General features: G+C 41.7%; 1 protein-coding gene across 1 annotated transcript in view; it reads right to left on the reverse strand.

Moving 5' to 3' along the window:
• Window positions 1–19,339, reverse strand: part of LOC142490448 (G-protein coupled receptor 54-like) — a 197,769-nt gene that overhangs the window by 89,661 nt on the left and 88,769 nt on the right. The window contains exon 3 of the mRNA XM_075592805.1: window positions 8,398–8,533. Within this exon, the coding sequence (XP_075448920.1) occupies window positions 8,398–8,533 (136 nt within the window). The remainder of the gene's footprint in view (window positions 1–8,397; window positions 8,534–19,339) is intronic.

Below are 19,339 nucleotides of genomic sequence, written 5' to 3' on the forward strand. Positions count from 1 at the left end.
TGTTGATGAATGACATACCGGTGCCACATGCATTTGTCCACACAGCAGAGAACAGAAAGGTGGGAGAACCATATTCATCTGTTTCCTAAGTGAATGGTATTTGGACACATGTATTTATCATTACAATGAATTAATACATCTATGTAGTACTATGACCATATAGGTAGTAGCTTACATGAAAAATATGTGTTAATCACATTACGACGTGTCTCCACACCACAGGCTGTTTTCTCAGTGTCAGCTGCTAAATGTACGGGATGCTCCTCCTCCAAGCCCTGACGTATGTCGGTTTCTAAATTATGGCGGAGTGCCAGATTGTGCAAAATGCAACAAGCAATTACAATATCTGACACTTTAGCAGGCTTATATTGAAGTGCCCCACCAGTTCGATCTAAACACCGGAATCTTGTTTTAAGCAGGCCAAATGTCCTCTCGATGACAGATCTTGTAGATATATGTGCAACATTATACCTCTCCTCTGCTTCAGATTGAGGGTTTGGCACGGAGGGCAACAGCCACGGCCTAATTCCGTATCCTGAGTCACCTATAATCCATCGTGCACAAATATGAAACAATTTGTGTTAACATTATTACTTACAACATTTCCTAGAAAACCAAGAGTTGTTTGTTAACACATCATAATATGTACTCACCCACCAGCCAACCAGGTCCAAAATAGCTTTCTTCGAAAGCATGGAAGACTGATGAGTTTCTCAGGATAGAGGAATCGTGACTGGAACCAGGGAATTTGGCTACCACATGCATAATCTTCATCGTGGCATCGCATACCATCTGTACATTCAGGGAATGGTAGTGCTTACGATTGCGGTAAGCATGCTCACTCTGACAAGGCGGGATCAAGGCAACATGGGTGCAATCTATTGCACCCATCACACATGGTATCCCGGCTATGGTATAAAAGCCATTCCTCACTTCCAGCCACTCTGTGTGCTCTGTAGGAAAATGAATATAATTCCTAGCGCGTCTATTGAGTGCACATAGAAACTGGGTAAAGGCGTGCGAGAATGTAGATTGCGAGACCCCGCCCACTATGCCCACAGTTGTCTGGAATGACGCGGAAGCAAGATAATGTAATGAGCACAGCATTTTAACAAGCTCAGGGACTGCACGACCTCTGGCTGTCACAAAATCTAAATCTACCCGTATCTCTTCATAAAGAGATAAGATTGCTGCTGAACTCAAACGATACCGACTTATGATCTCCTCCTCACTCATCCCATCTAACATGGTTCTCTCCCTGTACAAACGAGGACGAGGCACAACTTCTCTCCTCTCTTTTCTCCTCTCATCTCCTTGCCCTCTTCCTCTCCACTCCGCGTCTCTGTCCCTTCCTTGCCCTGTGACATCCTGTCCCTCAGCTAGCCTCTCCTCCAATAGAATCTTCCTCCGTCTCATGAACAATCGTATCATCTTCAGGTCTGTAGCTGTCAATGCGCAGGTAATTGCCCTCCTTTAAATACCTATGTGATGATGTCACGTGACTTGATGAAGTGCAAGGTGTTAAATAAACATATCCAAATTGTGATCTCCAAACGGGTATACAGTACGAATTATACGGATTATTTATGTGTGTTCACCAGGCAATCATGATATTTGACTATGATGTTACGTTAAGCTTTGTACAATAATTTATTCGCAAATATGTATGGAATGTGTAATGCATGTACCACTTATGAACGCAACACTCAGTCATCTCATTAGGATACAACCATGACATTGACGTTGAAAAACTACGTTGCAACATGTATAATTTAGCATGTTATTGTCACATGTTCACATGAACTAATTGTTAAGGTGCATATGCATAATTTAATTCCATCAGGATACTTGCTATTGATTATGTTTCTATCGTCTAAAAATGAGTAACTATTATAGATCTGTGTATAACTTAGCATGATTATGATTATAATGCATCGTGTACAATGTAAACATGCAATGTTATTGAGTGTCCAATTGCGGACGTCATAAAAAGAGGGAGGTCACAAACTACATGTAAACATGAAAAAAAACAGCTACATTTACATTTGATCATGCGTTACAGATTAAAAGCATTCTATAATGTATACCAACATTACTATACGCTGGATCTGTTAGATGTGTGAAATCTGTTACATCATATAATAAATTGAAGCACACTTAAGTAACATGTTTCATTTTATGTGACCTCTTCCTTTAAGAGTTTACTATAGGAGTTTCCATTGACACATCATAACATTAAGACTAATGTGACACGCAAAACATCATAACATAGACATGTACAATGTTCTGCCAATAATAAACGTAAGCGGTGACACGATGAAGTGAATCACATCGACACTGTAATGCCAAGCACATTTTTATTATGAGCAATAGAACGTAAACACTCCTATAAAGTTATAAGTCCCCGCTCCATTGACTCCATTGATGTAGAGATGAGCTATTTTTTCTAAGTGCCGTCCCGGCAACCTTGCTGATCCTTCTCCCCTCCAACTTGCCAACTTTAGCTGGCGGGACAAATTTCCATAGAAATCTCAATTTTAGAGTGCCGATCAGCAGCCTGCCGATAATTTTTTATCGGGAAGACAAAATGCCGATTTTGGCCACTTATCGGCGCTTACTGAATCACAAATGCAATTTTGGCGGGAAAATGCCGATAAAAGCCTTATCGGCGCTTACTGCATGAGGCCCATTATGTGTCATTTGATTATTATTTTGCTTATAAATTTCTGGCTTTAGCTCCCACTATTATTACATGTTGCATGTGTCTGTTTTTCCATACTTTGAGGTGTGAGAGAGTGATTTATTATGTTTGTATGTTATGTGATGTGTCTTTAATAAATTTGTTATACTTGTTTATACCAGAGTGCTTTACGTGGGATTGTGTGTGTGTGTGCGTGCGTGCGTGCGTGTGTATGTTAAGGTTATGGTGGGTAAAAAAAAGTGACAAAAACCCTCCACAGTAAAGCATATAGCAAATGGAAATATTATGATATGTTCATTTGCATGTCTTAGACAGGTCTGCAACCCTGTCTTTCACCATTATCACCCAGCACACAGCACTTCCACTGCAGCAATGGATTCTGGGAAATGACATGCAAATGAGCACACAGTGCCACCGTTTGTCTCAATCTCATATTACACGAGCAACCCAATGCATGCTGCTTTAAACACAGCTTTTAAGCATAGGCTGGGGTGAGATGCAAAGCCAGTAAACCCACTCACAGACATGTTTCAACCTTGATGGATATCATCAGTGTGAGGTTGGTTATGCTGGCTATCCTGTTTTGAGACTAAGAGTAGGTATTCACCACACTTAAGGTTATAGTGGGTAAAAAAAAGTGGAAACCTGCAGAGAAGCGGCGAAATGGGAATTAGAAAAAATATATACATTTTCCTGCTTAGGATTGATGCCGGGAATCTCTGGAGCTGATATACATTAATATTAGCACCAGAGACCCCTGGCATGAACCCTATGCAATAAAAATGCATTTACAGTAAACTTCATTACTATAGCGGATAGCCTCAGGGACATCCTACTTCCCGAGATACAGGCCCCGTTGTTGGGTGCAAGTATCTCCTATGCATTTAAATTTCCACGTCACATGACCATGGGAATAAAATGCATAGGCGATACCGGCACCCCATAACGGGGCCTGTATCTCGGGAAGTAAGGGGTCCCCGAGGCTGAAACCAATGCAGTTCAGCTCAGGAGACCCCCTGCTCATCTAAACTATTATCAAAATTAAAATTTATACACATGCATTTCGGGTGAGATTTGCACAGGGAGAGACTCTCAGAGCAGCTCTTTGCAGCAGATACAACTTGCCGTGTAAGGCCTTTTCAGAGGGTCGTTCATCAGATCACCGGCTAATCGCCCGTTTTGTGAATTTTGCTTTGACAGGTAATGAAGGCTTTCTGAATACCGTGATATCAACGCTCATAAAAACGGTGATTTAAATGGCCCGGTGATTTTTTTTAGGAACCTTTAGTGCATGAGGCCCTATGTGTTTACATATCAGGACATAATAACAATCATCTGTTACATAGCAGGCCTTAAAATTAGGCAATGCCTAATAAAGATTTCACGAACGCACCTACGCGTTTCGTGCAAGGGCACTTTATCAAGGTGTACAAAGCACAATGTAGTCTGCATTTTAATACACACCTGGTTGATCCGCCATGCCGCCGAGGGTAACGTCATCAGTGTGCGTCTACATCAGATGTCGCGCTGACGTAACGTACATCCTCATTGGACAGGCGGGTCACATGGTGCGCCCTTTTTTTCTAAAACAAACTTTATTAATAGAAATGTAAGAAACAAAACGAACAATAATAAAAATGTGTTAAAAAAAAAATAAAACATATATATTTAAATAGAAACTATCAAATATAAAATGCAAACCCCTATATCACTATTGTGAGCAGTCCTTTGTGTTTTTGAGAAGATTAAAGTCATATAAAATCATATGAAAATTATGTAATAAGCATATATGTATGTATATGACTAATATACTCCAATAGAACTGCTCACAAATGTGACAGGGATAACTGAAACCTTGTAGTTCATGAGAACTGAAACAAAATGTGTAGAGTAAGTTAAATAAACCATAATGCCAAGGAGGAAAGACATCAGCAATGATCTTAGAGAAGCAATTGTTGCTGCCCGTCAATCTGGGAAGGGTTATAAGGCCATTTCCAAACAATTTAAAGTCCATATTCTACAGTGAGAAAGATTATTCAAAAGTGGAAAACATTCAAAACAATTGCCAATTTTCCCAGGAGTGGAGAACCCAGCAAATTCACCCAAAGGTCAGACCGTGCAATGCTCAGAGAAATTGCAAAATCCCTAAGAGTTATATCTCAGACTCTACAGGCCTCAGTTAGCATGTTAAATGTTAAAGTTCATGACGGTACAATTAGAAAAAGACTGAACAAGTATGGTTTGTTTGGAAGGGTTTCCAGGAGAAAGCCTATTCTCTCTAAAAAGAACATGGCAGCACAGCTTACTGTAGGTTTGAAAAGGTGCATCTGAACAAACCACAAAACTTAAGGAACAATGTCCTTTGGACAGAAGAGACCAATGTGGAGATGTTTGGCCATAATGCACAGCGCTATGTTTGGCGAAAACCAAACACAGCATATCAGCACAAACACCTCATACCAACTGTCAAGCACAGTGTTGGAGGGGTGATGGTTTGGGCTTGTTTTGCAGCTACAGGACCTGGGATTCTTGCAGTCATTGGGTCGACCATGAACTCCTCTGTTTACCAAAGTATTCTAGAGTCAAATGTGAGGCCATCTGTCCGACAGCTAAAGCTTGGCCGAAATAGGGTCATGCAACAGGACAATGATCTCAAGCACACGAGCAAATCTACAACAGAATGGCTGAAAAATAAAAGAATCAAGGTGTTGCATTGGCCCAGTCAAAGTCCAGACCTCAACCCGATTGAAATGCTGTGGCTGGACCTTGAGAGTTGTGCATAAACAAATGCCCACAAACCTCAATGAACTGAAGCAACGTTGTAAAGAAGAGTGGGCCAAAATTCCTCCACAACGATGTGAGAGACTGATAAAGTCATACAGAAAACGATTACTTCAAGTTACACTGGCGACACACTTTATTCGAGCTCGGCTAGTCCCACGAATTCGGGTATACCCGGGTGTATTGAGGTTTGTGACTTTTTTCTGCCCGAGTGCATTGAGGTATTTTCCAGGCAGGGATTGAAGCATTTTATTCCCGCTGGCTGCAATACTGCACAGTATATATATATATATACTGCATTAAAATTCATGAATTTATGCCATCTGGTAGACACGCGAAGCATTGCAGCCTATTAAATCCTAATCATTATCATTTAACAGATCAGCCGCCCGTCAGCCAGGCATGAACCCAGGCTGGGAATGCAAACGCAACGGGGCTTGTCAGAGGTGAGGAGCGGCGCATTCCAGGTATCTGCCAGGTACATACTGGGTATTTGCTCGAATAAAGTGTGTCGGTGCAGTATTGCTGCTAAATGTGGTTCTACAAGCTATTGAATCATAAGGTATACTTAGTTTTTCACACATGGCTTCTCCATTTTGGGTTAATTTTTGTTAAATAAATCATGGCATAGTGCAATATGTCATGTGTTGTTGTTCATCTGAGGTTGTATTTACCTAATCTTAAGACCCACTAAGGAACAGTTGATTGTTATTATGTCCTGATATGTTAAACCATAGAATTCAAAAAGGGTGTACTTTCTTTTTCGTGTATGTGCGTGTGTATATATATGAGATAATACAGCACTAGTCAGATATACATGTATAACAATTAATTAAATTAAATACTTTCTATTAATAAGCCCCAATGGGACACCCCTAGTGGGGAGGAGAGAGGGAAATTGAGGAGAGGGGATAGGGGATGGAGGTGAGGAGAAGGAAGGGGGGAATAGGAGAGTGGGGGGATGGGGTGGGAAAGGGGGGATAGGAGAGGTGGGTCCAAAATTAGAACCACTTGTGGCTGTGTATGAGTGAATTACACGAGATGACAAACAATGAACTAACAAACAAACACTATGAACAAGGAAAGGGAAATCACAGGGTGGGCAAGGTGGGAGAAGAGAAACACAAGGAATACAAATATGCCATAAATAAAAATATGTGAAAAAAACAAAACAGTAGATAAAATGCTGGGGACCACGCAGCTCTCCACAGGAACAACCACCTTCCTCGAAATTCTATAAAACAAAAAAAGGAAAGTGCGGGCCCCTGAGTGTAACTAAATAAAATAAGGTTTAATCACAACAAGATAAAATCAGGTTACTCACAATAGTCGCTAGGACAAGCGCATAGAAAATCTATGGCAAGCGTCTTCTGGATGATGTGCCGGTAGATCGCAGGGAACCTCGTGGTGGATGACGTGCATCCGCTTCCGTATTCAGATGCGCACCAAATTGTGCGACCAAACAGCGGTCCTCCCGGAAAAGTTGTTGCAACTCTCCTGGTTACACTTCAACTGGCTGTTATTCCGTGTGCATAGACTCCTAGCTCACAGTGCTCAGTAAGCAACCATACGCGTTTCGTCACATCAATGTTGGTGACTTCATCAGACATCCCCAGTGACATATCATCCAATGATATCTCATAAGGGGAAAAATAAATTCCTTCCTCTCCAAGAATTGGCAATCAGATTACTCCCTGGATCAACATCCTTCCCATGTTTACTTATTTAGTATATCCCTATACACCTTTCCTTTTTAAAAAGATGTCCAACCTTTTTTTTGAACAAATCCATTGTATCTGCCATCACAGTCTCCATGGGATTTGAATTCCACATTTTAACTGCCCTTACTTTAAAGAACCCTTTCCTTTGTTGCTGGTGAAATCTCCTTTGCTCCAACCTTAAGGGATTGTCCTTTGATGTTACAGCGTTATTATTAATGTGACATTAACGTCACATTAAGGGGCTTAACAAATTTTAGACCATTGGCATTTGGTGAACTATGCATCTACATTAGCTCCTAACAAAATAGTTGTTGTTTTTTTGCTCATGTCTGTTACTCAAGTACTTTTGAGTCAGATAATTGATTTGAGCTGAGTACAGTACTTCATCATTAGGTGACAAGCTTTCAAAATCAGAACTACCTGACCTGAGGAAGAGAAGAGAACTTTCAAAAGCTTGTCTTATAATATCAATTGTTAATCCAAATAAAAAAGGTATCACCTAATACTGTAATACTCATGTTTTTAAAACATTCACGTTTTGATTCTAAAAAAATGTTTAAGCTTTTGTTTTGATTCTGTTTTTTTTTTTAAATCAAAACTTGATTTGCGTGGTTTTGGATTTTTGCCAAATTATCAAAAAGACTCAAAGTAAGCAAGAAAATGCTAAAATAGCATAATAAATAATATATGAAATAAGTATACAATCGTAAAAAAAAAACAATTAGGAAACTCAAATATTAAATATAAAGCTGTAAAATTTAAAACAAATAGATATGTTGAGAAACACCTAGAGATGGGCACTTGGCCTGGTGTTATAGTTTTGGTTCTAAATACTGTAAGTTTGAGAATTTGGTTTTGGTTCTAAAAATATTATGGGTTTGGTTTTGTAATGTAAGGTTCTGGTAGGTTCTGATTTTACCCAACCGGTTTTGCGCATCTCTGAGATAAGTTGCTAACGTTTAACCCGTTATGTTCCATAAAGGCATCTTACTCATATTGCGATTCCGGTAATTACCTAGGTATGCTAAAGTGTAAAGATCCCTTCCACATTTTTTCATCTAGAGACAACATAAAAATTCTACCTTTGTTTATTTCATAAATCTGTGTGTCTAAAATTCTGAATGTCTGTGTGTCCCAGGATTCTTAATAATATGCTATGTAAAGTCATAGTACATGTGATAAAAGGTTCGTTACCAATCCAAATGCCCAGACTGACTGCCATGGCCATCTGGGGGGTGCGATGGCGCAGTGACTGCAATGGATACACTGTTACATAGCAGCGGTCGACACTCATCGCTGTTAGAGTTATGCATGTTGCTTGAGCAGTGACCTACAGTAAAAGGCAGAAATAAGCACAGACAGGTTAATAATGGACACAATGAACAAATGCAAAACCTTAGATTTGCAGAGGGTGCAATGATTACATGGAAAACGGAATGCATTATGCAAAGTCATCTGACTGAGATTGAACAAATACAAGTGCGAAACTAAATTCAAACCATAAAGTGATAGAACCAATCTTTGGTGATATTTACTCAACTTATACCATTAGTGTTATTACACATAACAAATTAAAAGAAATACATAACCGTGTATAGTGTCAAACGGCGTCTGCAGCTGAAAGTTATTAGAGGGTGGCTCAGCACCCTCAATGCACTAGAAGAACAACAAGAAAACACAGCACAAAGACGCAATAGTGAAGTATGTCAAGAATATACCCCTGCCAGTAGATCCGGTGAGTCACTTCCCTTCACTTGACCCAATGCGGGGCTTTGGTTTCCTGTCAGTAGAGTCAAGGTCGATCGTGACAACTTCCTGTCAGTAAGACTTCTCCCTGCGCACTCAATACTATCCCGCTGGGTGTAACTGTTGATTGCGGCGCCCAAAAGGCAAAAACGCTACATGCTCGGTGATTATACCACTAGCTGGAAACGGACATTTTTGCCCTAACGAGCTGCACACCATGGGACTGTGTGATTGAGCGGTGAGCCAACAGTCGCAAGGAGGCTAAACAGCATCCGGAGCAGCCTGGGAGATCCAATGGTGTAATCTGATCCTGCCTGCAAGTGTGGCGTGTGGTAAACTTTGTGTTTAAACCATACAATGTGATTTATTCTTCATATTTTGTGTACGCAGAATACTTACCTTTTATACTTCCTTAATATATTCTTGACATACTTCACTATTGCGTCTTTGCGCTGTGTTTTCTTGTTGTTCATCTGACTGAGATGCATCACATACAGTACATGCACATACTGTATACACCAGTGTGTACTGGATTTTGGCCCTATCTATTTGATTAGAAAAGGTTATTTCCCATACAGGGGAATTTTTAAAAAGGAACAACATTATCAGTGTTCTAAAAATTGATGTACAACTCTACCTTTATTAATAAAATATAGGGTTTTAATTAGTTGCTACATAGGGCAGTATACGTTATATTGTATAATGCATAACAATTGTTCATCTGTTTAAAAAAAAATTCTACTTACATGCCTACATGTTAAAAGCGTTTTTACGTATATAAAATTATAGAGTAATATTAAAAATAGTGCACACGTTTTTGCATGAGCCGAGTGATTTCCCATTGGCCAACTCTCCCTATGCTTGAGGAAATCTCGCTCATAGTTTCATCATAATTTGTTTTTCACTTTTTTTACAAATATCAGTTTTCAAACTAATGAAAGTTAATGGCGTTTACAGAGGCCTCATGTATTTTTCTATGATACTGTATCTATGATAAAGTTCATGTTGGTCACTATCAGGGCTCGAAAAACCCACTCGTCCCCTTGCCTGGGGTGAGTGGATTTTGGGAGCTGGTGAAGCTGCCTCCTCTCCCCTCAGCGCATGTGTTGCTGCAGCTGGCTGCATGGTCCTCCACCCAATCACCAAGTCCCGTCACCTACAGTCCTGCCCCCAGAGGTGACATCAGCGCAGCTCGCTCAATTAGGGCCGCCGACAAGGGGGGTGGGAGGAGCAGCCATCCAGTGTGGCATGGATGTTATATGCAGGGGAGAGATGTAATGTGCCGGGGAGGGGATATGATAGGTACTAGATAGGGGACCCCCGCTTCAGCTACAAATAGTGTGTCGGTGGTGCTCCTCTGGGTTAGATTAAGGATATAAACTAAACAAGAGAAAGAAAACCCAGTTATGGGCACTATGCTACCATACTGGATGATAAGTGAAATTTGATTAATAAACTTTAATTACAAAAACCATAGAATAAAATAATGGTATTAAAAATCGAACAACGATGCGGAAAAGATCCTAGGTTCAGTACTAAGGTAGGTATATGTGCTGGGGAGGGGGGATATGCAGAGGAGATATGTAATGTGCTGGGGGGGTATGCAGGAAAGAGAAGTTATGTGCTGGGGGGAGAGATGTGATGTGCTGGGGGGGGAGAGATGTAATGTTACATAGTTACATAGTTACATAGTAGATGAGGTTGAAAAAAGACTTCTGTCCATGAAGTTCAACCTATGCTAAATTTAGACAACAGATACTTTATCCTATATCTATACTTATTGATCTAGAGGAAGGCAAACAAAAAAACCCCATTAAGGGGAAAAATTAATTCCTTCCTGACGCCAAGAATTGGCAATCGGATAATTCCCTTGATCAACATCCTTCCCATGTATACTTATTTGGTATATCCCTGTATACCTTTCCCATCTAAAAAGATATCCAACCTTTTTTTGAACAAATCTATTGTATCTGCCATCACAGTCTCCATGGGTAATGAATTCCACATTTTAACTGCCCTTACTGTAAAGAGCCCTTTCTTTTGTTGCTGGTGAAATTTCCTTTCCTCCAACCTTAAGGGATGGTCCCAAGTACTTTGTACTGCCCGTGGGATGAATAGTTATTTTGAAAGCTCCTTGTATTGTCCCTGAATATATTTGTATATAGTTATCATATCCCCTCTTAGACGCCTCTTTTCTAATGTAAATAAATCTAATTTAGCTAGCCTCTCCTCATAAGTTAGAATGTCCATCCCCTTTATTAATTTGGTGGCTCTTCTCTGCACTCTCTCTAGTTCCATAATGTCTTTTCTTAGGATTGGTGCCCAAAATTGTACTCCATATTCAAGGTGTGGTCTTACTAAAGCTTTGTAAAGGGGCATAATTATGTTTGCTTCCCTTCCATCCATTGCCCGTTTGATGCAAGAAAAGATCTTGTTTGCCTTGGCAGCTACTGCATGACATTGGGCACTATTGCTAAGCCTGCTGTCTACAAGCACTCCTAAATCCTTCTCCATCAAGGATTCCCCCAATATATCTCCATTTAATTTGTAAGTCGCCTTTTTATTCTTGTATCCCAAATGCATAACCTTACATTTATCTGTATTAAACCTCATCTGCCATTTACCTGCCCACGTTTCCAGTCTCTCCAAGTCTTTCTGAAGAGAAATTACATCCTGCTCTGATTCTATTACCTTACTCAATTTAGTATCATCAGCAAATATGGAGACTTTGCTCTCGATCCCAAACTCAAGGTCATTAATAAACAAGTTAAAAAGCAGGGGTCCCAGTACCGCTCCCTGAGGTACTCCACTCACAACTTTAGCCCAACCTGAAAAAGTTCCATTTAAGACTACCCTCTGTTGTCTGTCCTTTAACCAGTTTTCAATCCAGGTGTATATATTATTACTGAGTCCAACTTTCTTTATTTTGTACACCAACCTCTTGTGTGAAACCGTATCAAAAGCCTTTGCTAAATCTAAGTAGACCACATCAACGGCATTACCCTGGTCTAGATTCCTACTTACCTCCTCAAAGAAACAAATAAGGTTAGTTTGGCAAGATCTATCCTTCATAAATCCATGCTGACTATTACTAATAATTTTATTTTCCATGAAGTATTCCTGAATATTATCCCATATTAAACCTTCAAGTAGTTTCCCTACTATTGAAGTTAGGCTTACAGGTCTGTAATTTCCCGGTTGTGATCTAGCTCCCTTTTTAAATTTAGGCACCACATCTGCTTTACGCCAATCTTGTGGACCTGAGCCTGTGGAAATGGAGTCCTTGAATATTAAATATAATGGTTTTGCTATTACTAAGCTTAACTCCTTGAGAACTCTTGGATGTATGCCATCGGGGCCAGGTGCCTTATTAACTTTTATTTTTTCAAGTCGCTTATGAGCTTCTTCCTCTGTTAACCAATTGTTCATTAATATGGAGGTTGTGGCTTCCTCCTGCGGCACAACTATTGAACTTGATTCTTCCCTGGTAAACACAGAGGCAAAGAATTTGTTTAATACCTCAGCTTTTTCCTTATCTCCAATAATCTGCCTACCCATCTCACACTGAAAGGGTCCTATATTTTCTTTTCTCATTTTTTTTGTTATTAAGGTACTTAAAGAATTATTTAGGGTTGACCTTACTTTCTATTGCAATCCTTTTTCATTATCCATTTTTGCTAATTTGATTGCCCTTTTGCAATTTTTGTTACATTCCTTATAATTCTGATACGATGTCTCTGTCCCTTCTGACTTAAAGAATCTAAACGCCTTCCTCTTGTTGTCCATTTCCTCCCCTACCTGTTTATTTAGCCACATTGATTTTGACTTATTTCTTTTATACTTATTACCCAAAGGTATACACTGATAAGTGTGCTTTTCTAACAATGTTTTAAAGACTGCCCATTTATCTTCTAAATTTTTCCCTGCAAAGACATCATCCCATTGTATTACTACTAGATTAGACCTCAGTTTATTAAAATATGCCTTTCCAAAGTTGAAGGTCTTTGTTGAACCCAAGTAATCTGTTGTTTGATAATTTATTTCAAACGAGACCATGTTATGATCACTGTTACCCAAATGTTCCAGGACTTGAATATTTGTTATTACTTCTACATTGTTTGATATGACCAAATCCAGAACTGTCCCTCTCCTGGTTGGTTCCTCAATAATTTGGGTCATATAATTGTCTTTAAGCACCCCCAAAAACCTGTTCCCTTTTGTTGTAACGCTAATTTCATTGCCCCAGTCTATGTCTGGATAATTAAAATCCCCCATTATGCAAACATGACCCAGTTTTGATGCCTTCTCCATTTGCAAAAGTATTTTAGCTTCCTCAATCTCACAGATATTTGGTGGTTTATAGCATATTCCCACAAACATTTTGTTTATACTTTTACCTCCATTGCTAATTTCTATCCACAAAGTCTCTACATTTTCATAATTCCCTTCATAGACATCATCCCTTACAATAGGTTTTAGATCCGGTTCAACATATAAACATACTCCACCTCCCCTTCTATTTGTTCGATCCTTCCGAAAAAGAGAATAACCCTCTAAATGAATTGTCCAGTCATGAGTTTCATCCCACCATGTTTCAGTAATGCCTATGATATCATACTGCTGCCTTGCAGCTATTAATTCAAGCTCCCCCATTTTATCTGTCAGGCTTCTTGCATTAGCAAGCATGCATTTCAGTTTTTTTCAGCTTGTACTATTATCTTATCTGCTCCTTCCTTTCTGCGCCCACTTTGTTTAGTCTTTAGAAGTTAGCTAGTATTATTCGTATTTACTAAGGGTGTCTCACTGCTTGTCAAACTTGCACTTGCCCCCATTCTACCTCCATACCACCTTGTATCCTCATCTATTCCATTTAGTTCATTATCTGTTTCATTCCCCTCCTCCCTACATCCTAGTTTAAAATCTCCTCCAACCTTTTTAGCATTATCCCCCCTAGCACAGAAGATCCCTCTTCATTGAGGTGCAATCCGTCCCTAGAATATAGATGGCACCTCTCAGTAAAGGAGTCCCAGTGCTCTAAAAACCCAAACTCCTCCTTCCTGCACCACTTTCTTAGCCATGCATTAACCTCCCTGATCTCTGACTGTCTCCCTGCGGTAGCGCATGGCACTGGTAGTATTTTAGAAAATACTACCTTGGAGGTCCTTGCCTTAAGCTTTTGGCCTAGATCCCTGTAATCATTTTTTAGGACCCTCCATCTTTCTCTAACTTTCTCATTGGTGCCAACGTGTACTAAGACCGCCGGGTCAATCCCAGCCCCCCCCCCCCAACAATCTATCTACCCGATCCGCAATGTGCCGAACCCGAGCACCCGGGAGACAACAAACTGTTCGGTTCATGCGGTCCTGGCAACAGATTGCCCTATCTACCTTCCTAATAATGGATCTTTCTTTGTATCTGAGCATCCTGAGTCCCCTCTGAGCTGGAGGAACTATTCCCCTGGCTGCTAGAGGAATTAGTCTCCCCAGCCTTGCCATTTCTGCCCCAACATTCCCAATATCTTCACTCAACATGGCAAATCTATTGGGATGTGTCAGCTCAGAAACAGCCTGCCTCTCCCTATTGCCCCTGCTTCCCCTTCTAACTGTCACCCAGCTACCTACCTGCTCCTCACTAACAGCAACCAAGCTGCTCCTCACTAACAGCGCCACCATCTGCACCACTAGTCGAAGCAATTGCTCTAATTCCCTTTCAAGATTGCCAATGTCCCTCAATATTGCAAGTTGCCTCTTAAGATCAGCAATCTATGACTCTAAAGAGACCACCCGCTCACACTTTTCACAGCGGTATGCTCCTTGGAACAGCTGCTCCAAGTGCTGGTGGGGAGAGATGTAATGTAATGTGCTGGGGAGGGGGAGATATGTGATGTAATGTGCTGGGGAGGGGGAGATATGTGATGTGCTGGGGAGGGGGAGATATGTAATGTGCTGGGGAGGGGAAGATATGTAATGGAGAAATGTGATGTGCTGGGGGGAGAGATGTAATGTGCTGGGGGAGAGATATGCAGGAGAGAGATGTAATGTGCTGGGCGGAGAGATGTAATTTTCTGGGGAGATACTGAATGCAGGGAAGAGATGTGATGTGCTGGGGGGGATATTCAGGGGAGCTATGTAATGTGCTGGGGGGAGATATGCAGGGTATACATGTGATGTGCTGGGGGGAGAGATGTAATGTGCTGTGGAGGGGGAGATATGCAAGAGAGAGAGATGTAATGTGCTGGGGAGGGGGAGAGATGTAATGTGCTGGGGGGATATGCTGGAGAGATTAAATGTGCTGGGGGGAAGATATGCAGGGGAGAGATGTGATGTGCTGGGGAGGGATGTAATGAGCTAAGGAAGGTGAGATATGTAAAGTGCTGGGGGAAAATATGCAGGAGAGAGATGTAATGTGCTGGGGGGAGAGATGTAATGTGCTGGGGGGAGAGATGTAATGTGCTGGGGAGGGGGGAGATATGTCATGTGCTGGGGAGGGGGGGGGGAGATATGCAGGGGAGATACAGTATGTAAAGTGCCGGGGAGAGATGTAATGTGCAGGGGGGGGGGGGGAGCGGAGATGTGATGTGCAGGGAGGAGGGAGAGGAAATGTGATGTGCATGGTGGGTAGATATGCAGGGGAGAGATGTAATGTGCTGGGGAGGGTGGAGATGTGCTGGGGAGGGTGGAGATATGCAGGGTAGAGGTGTAATGTGTTGGAGAGGGTGGAGATATGCAGGGTAGAGGTGTAATGTGCTGGGGAGGGGAGAGATATACAGGGGAGGGGTGTAATGTGCTGGGGAGGGGGGATAAAAAGAGGTGGGAGAAAAGAAGAATATCCTTTTGTCGGGGGCACTCCTATGGATTAATGACTGAATGAGGCATACTGTTTATATTACATTAGGATAATGGGTACATATGCCTTAGTATCTCATAAGGAACAAAACAACTATAGTATTATGAATAGATTGGTTGGGACCTCAGGTGAGTGGATGGATGTGTGTGTTAGCACAGATACTTGGATGCATAAAGTATCTGTATGATAGATATTTAAAATAAATTTGAATGCATCAATAAGTAAATAAATACACTCAAACTTTTAAAAGAAATTAAAATTGCAAATGACGGTCACTAGGAGAGTTGTGCGGCTGTTTGGTTGAACAGGTAGTACTAATTATTATCAAAAATGTCGGATTGGTGCTAGCTGAAGCACATTGCTGTTGGTAAACCCTGTTAATTGTGACATATTTGTATCACAAAAACAGCTGTTACTGGTGATTTGCCCTACAGTAACTGGCTGTGCAGACCAGGGAATTGTAGGAAATCAGTAATAATGCAAAATGCTTCTACTTTTATTATAGGTCCCCCTATGCTAATAATGAGCAGACTTATAATGTTCAACCTTAATTGAAACAAGGGATTGCCACTTGAATAAATGGCTTGCCCTATTTAGAAAAAGGACCAAGTCATAATAATGAATTGGGTTCCTAAATTTGAACAGTATCGAGACTCTAAAGTAACAAATAATAACCATGACAGACTTGCTACAGTCTCTTGGTATAACAGCTCATATACTACTATATTAAACTAGTATACTTTGGCTTCACACGCTATCATGAAAGGATACAAAGTGTCAGGTTTGGCCAAGGTATGGTTCAAGATATGAGAATAGTTTGTGCTCCAATAGTTCCGGAATATAATATAAGTCGTTTTCAATGAACGCATCATAAAAGGTACAACTCTAATGTGGAGTGGGTATAAGGTACTACTAAGTAACATAAGCACAGCACTTCTCAATTCTCCTGAAGGTGACAGTCAGAAAATGATGTTATCACTTCACTGCAACCTCATTGGAAATATATATATATATAATAAGAGTTCAAAAACTCACCAAGTTTGTAGTAAATCCTGAGTGGTAATACTGTCATTCTGCCAAAAGATTTTACCCACTCCTAGAGTCACTTAGATTCTTTAGCGGCATGTCCAGCCGCTAGTAGAAGTCCAAACGACAATACAAAATGTAAACGCAGCGCACTGCCCAGGGAGCCAGGTGGTAGAAAAATATGAAAATGTATTGTCTAAAAAACATCATCACAAGGAGGTGAAAGGCCTTCTATGCGTTTCGCATGACAAAGATTTATCAAGGAGTATGGTACTGTATGTGAATCAGGGACCCTCTTTAAATAGGTGATGGGAAAAATTAATTCAAACAAATGTTCGCGCCTAAATTGGGTCTGTGACATCATCATGGGTGTGTGCACGCCCATGTCAGCACCTTCCCCCGCCTGCACACGTAATCGCACGTTTGTACAAAGCCCCCAATGACGTCAGCGCCAACCCCAATGCAGCCTCAAGATGTACAGCTCAGTGCTGCGTCTCCCCTCCACAAGAACACACCCAGGTGTGGTGTCATCTCGGGTGCGCACCCGCTGGTGCAGACATGTGGAATAACGTGCACACATACCTCCCATTCGCGCACCGCCCCCGATGACATCAGCACCACTCAGAGTGCAGTCCTAGGACACACAGCAGTAAGCTGCGTTTCTCATTTCCAAATAAGGGATCTGTCTGTGGTCATAAATGAATGCACAAATATTCATCCAGATAGGGGCTATACTGTATGCATACCCCATAACATGAAACACCAGTTTCTATAGAAATATAGACAGGAAAAAAGATAACATAAGTAAGAAGAGCATGTAAAAAATATTTATCTGAATGTTTTCTAAAACAACAACTAGTGGGGTCACCAGATCTAAATACACGTTAGTAGTCAGATCTATATGAGTGGGTGTTGATGACGCAAGCGTGTTTGACGTCACTGATGCGACCGCAGCACTTGGCTGTGGTTTGTGCTTAATCCGTCTGAGCACTGCTACTAAGGGGGACATTTACCACTACCATTGCTAATGTAGCCCTCTTTCCTGCTGATCTAGAGCGACTACTAGTGCTGTATGTACCTGTTGGCTCAGCGAGATCTGGGCCTCCGCTAACTGGGAGCCTGGGGTAATATTAGAGTCTTAGCAGCGTCTCCACTTACCCAGGATCCCCAATAAGTGAGATTCCCCTAGGCAAGAATAATGGTAACACACTTCAACTGAGTAACCTTTTTACTTATACGTATTTGCAGAACCTTATCTTATAACTGTAAGGGATAACACACATGTAATATGGCATAGAAATGGCTGACATGCAATAACATCTATATGTGGCTCGGCCACGCTCCTATAGAGTAATGTCCTTCCCGTCACCGCATGCACCCCACACCGTGTTCACTGATATATATATATATATATATGCGCAGTCCTTTGGTCACTCAACCCAGTGTCCCCAAAGAGTCCTCCCCAAGGCGGGATCAGCGCCTGTTTATACCGGTGTTGGTGCACTTATTAAATACCTTCCGGCTACTCCTGTAACCGGCAACTGACATCACAAAGGATCCGCCGATCCAGCGCAATCTCTCTCTCTCTCGTGTTGATGATGTCCAGCAGCTTGGGCCCAAACAACTGTCACCATCGCAGCTCCGCGACACTGTGTCCCTATCCCTTTCTACAGTAAGTGACTAGGTGTCGCTATTTATATAGGGCGTCCCTGCAGCACCACAAGCTTATGGTGACTCAGGGTATACACTGGGGCCTGAGGGGAAATCTGGCCTACGCAGGTGGGTCACTGACCCCCTGCACCCACACACAACCTCTCCCCTTGCTCCTCTGGTGCCCTCTGGCTAGCGTGGTCTCTCCCCCACGCTTCCCTTTTTTGCTTGCTCACAATCCTCCTCTCCTATTTGCTCTCCGGCATCACGTGTCCCTGCTGAGGCTCATGGAAATTGTAGTCCCAGCTTAGAGCCTCTCTTCTATTGGCCAGCCTTCGTGCGCTATTCACTGCGCATGCGCGAACTTCCTCAGGGCCTCCCATCGCGCATTGATACTGCGCATGCGCGAAACACAACATGGCGGCGCCCTGTTCTATCGGGCTGCCGCGGAATGCTCTCTGCTCAGCCCCCACCTTCCAAATGTGCCACAGGTCTGCCGTGCGACCCTGACAGTGCCTGTGATCACCCCCCCTCCCGCAGCGGAGGTCAGAGGGAGGGCCAGGGAACACCACTACATTCTCCCCCTGGTGGAATCCAACTTCCTCGCTTGGAAACGTAACCAATACACATATTTACACAATAAAAATGCATACCTGAGAAATACAACTTATCACTGTATAATCTACATGAGGTTATACATTTCATTGAACATTCTAATCACAGATCTCATTCTATTGCGAGCCCACTGCTGAGCCTCATAATGGGGTGTCCCGAATTGATCATGTCATTCTCATGGGAGGTTGACCAGCTCTTTGGCTTCTGCGCAGGTGCTCTTCAGTTTCTCCCTATGGAGAGTAACAAATCTCGC

This window comes from Ascaphus truei, chromosome 1, assembly GCF_040206685.1.
Source record: "Ascaphus truei isolate aAscTru1 chromosome 1, aAscTru1.hap1, whole genome shotgun sequence".
Lineage (NCBI taxonomy): Eukaryota > Metazoa > Chordata > Amphibia > Anura > Ascaphidae > Ascaphus > Ascaphus truei.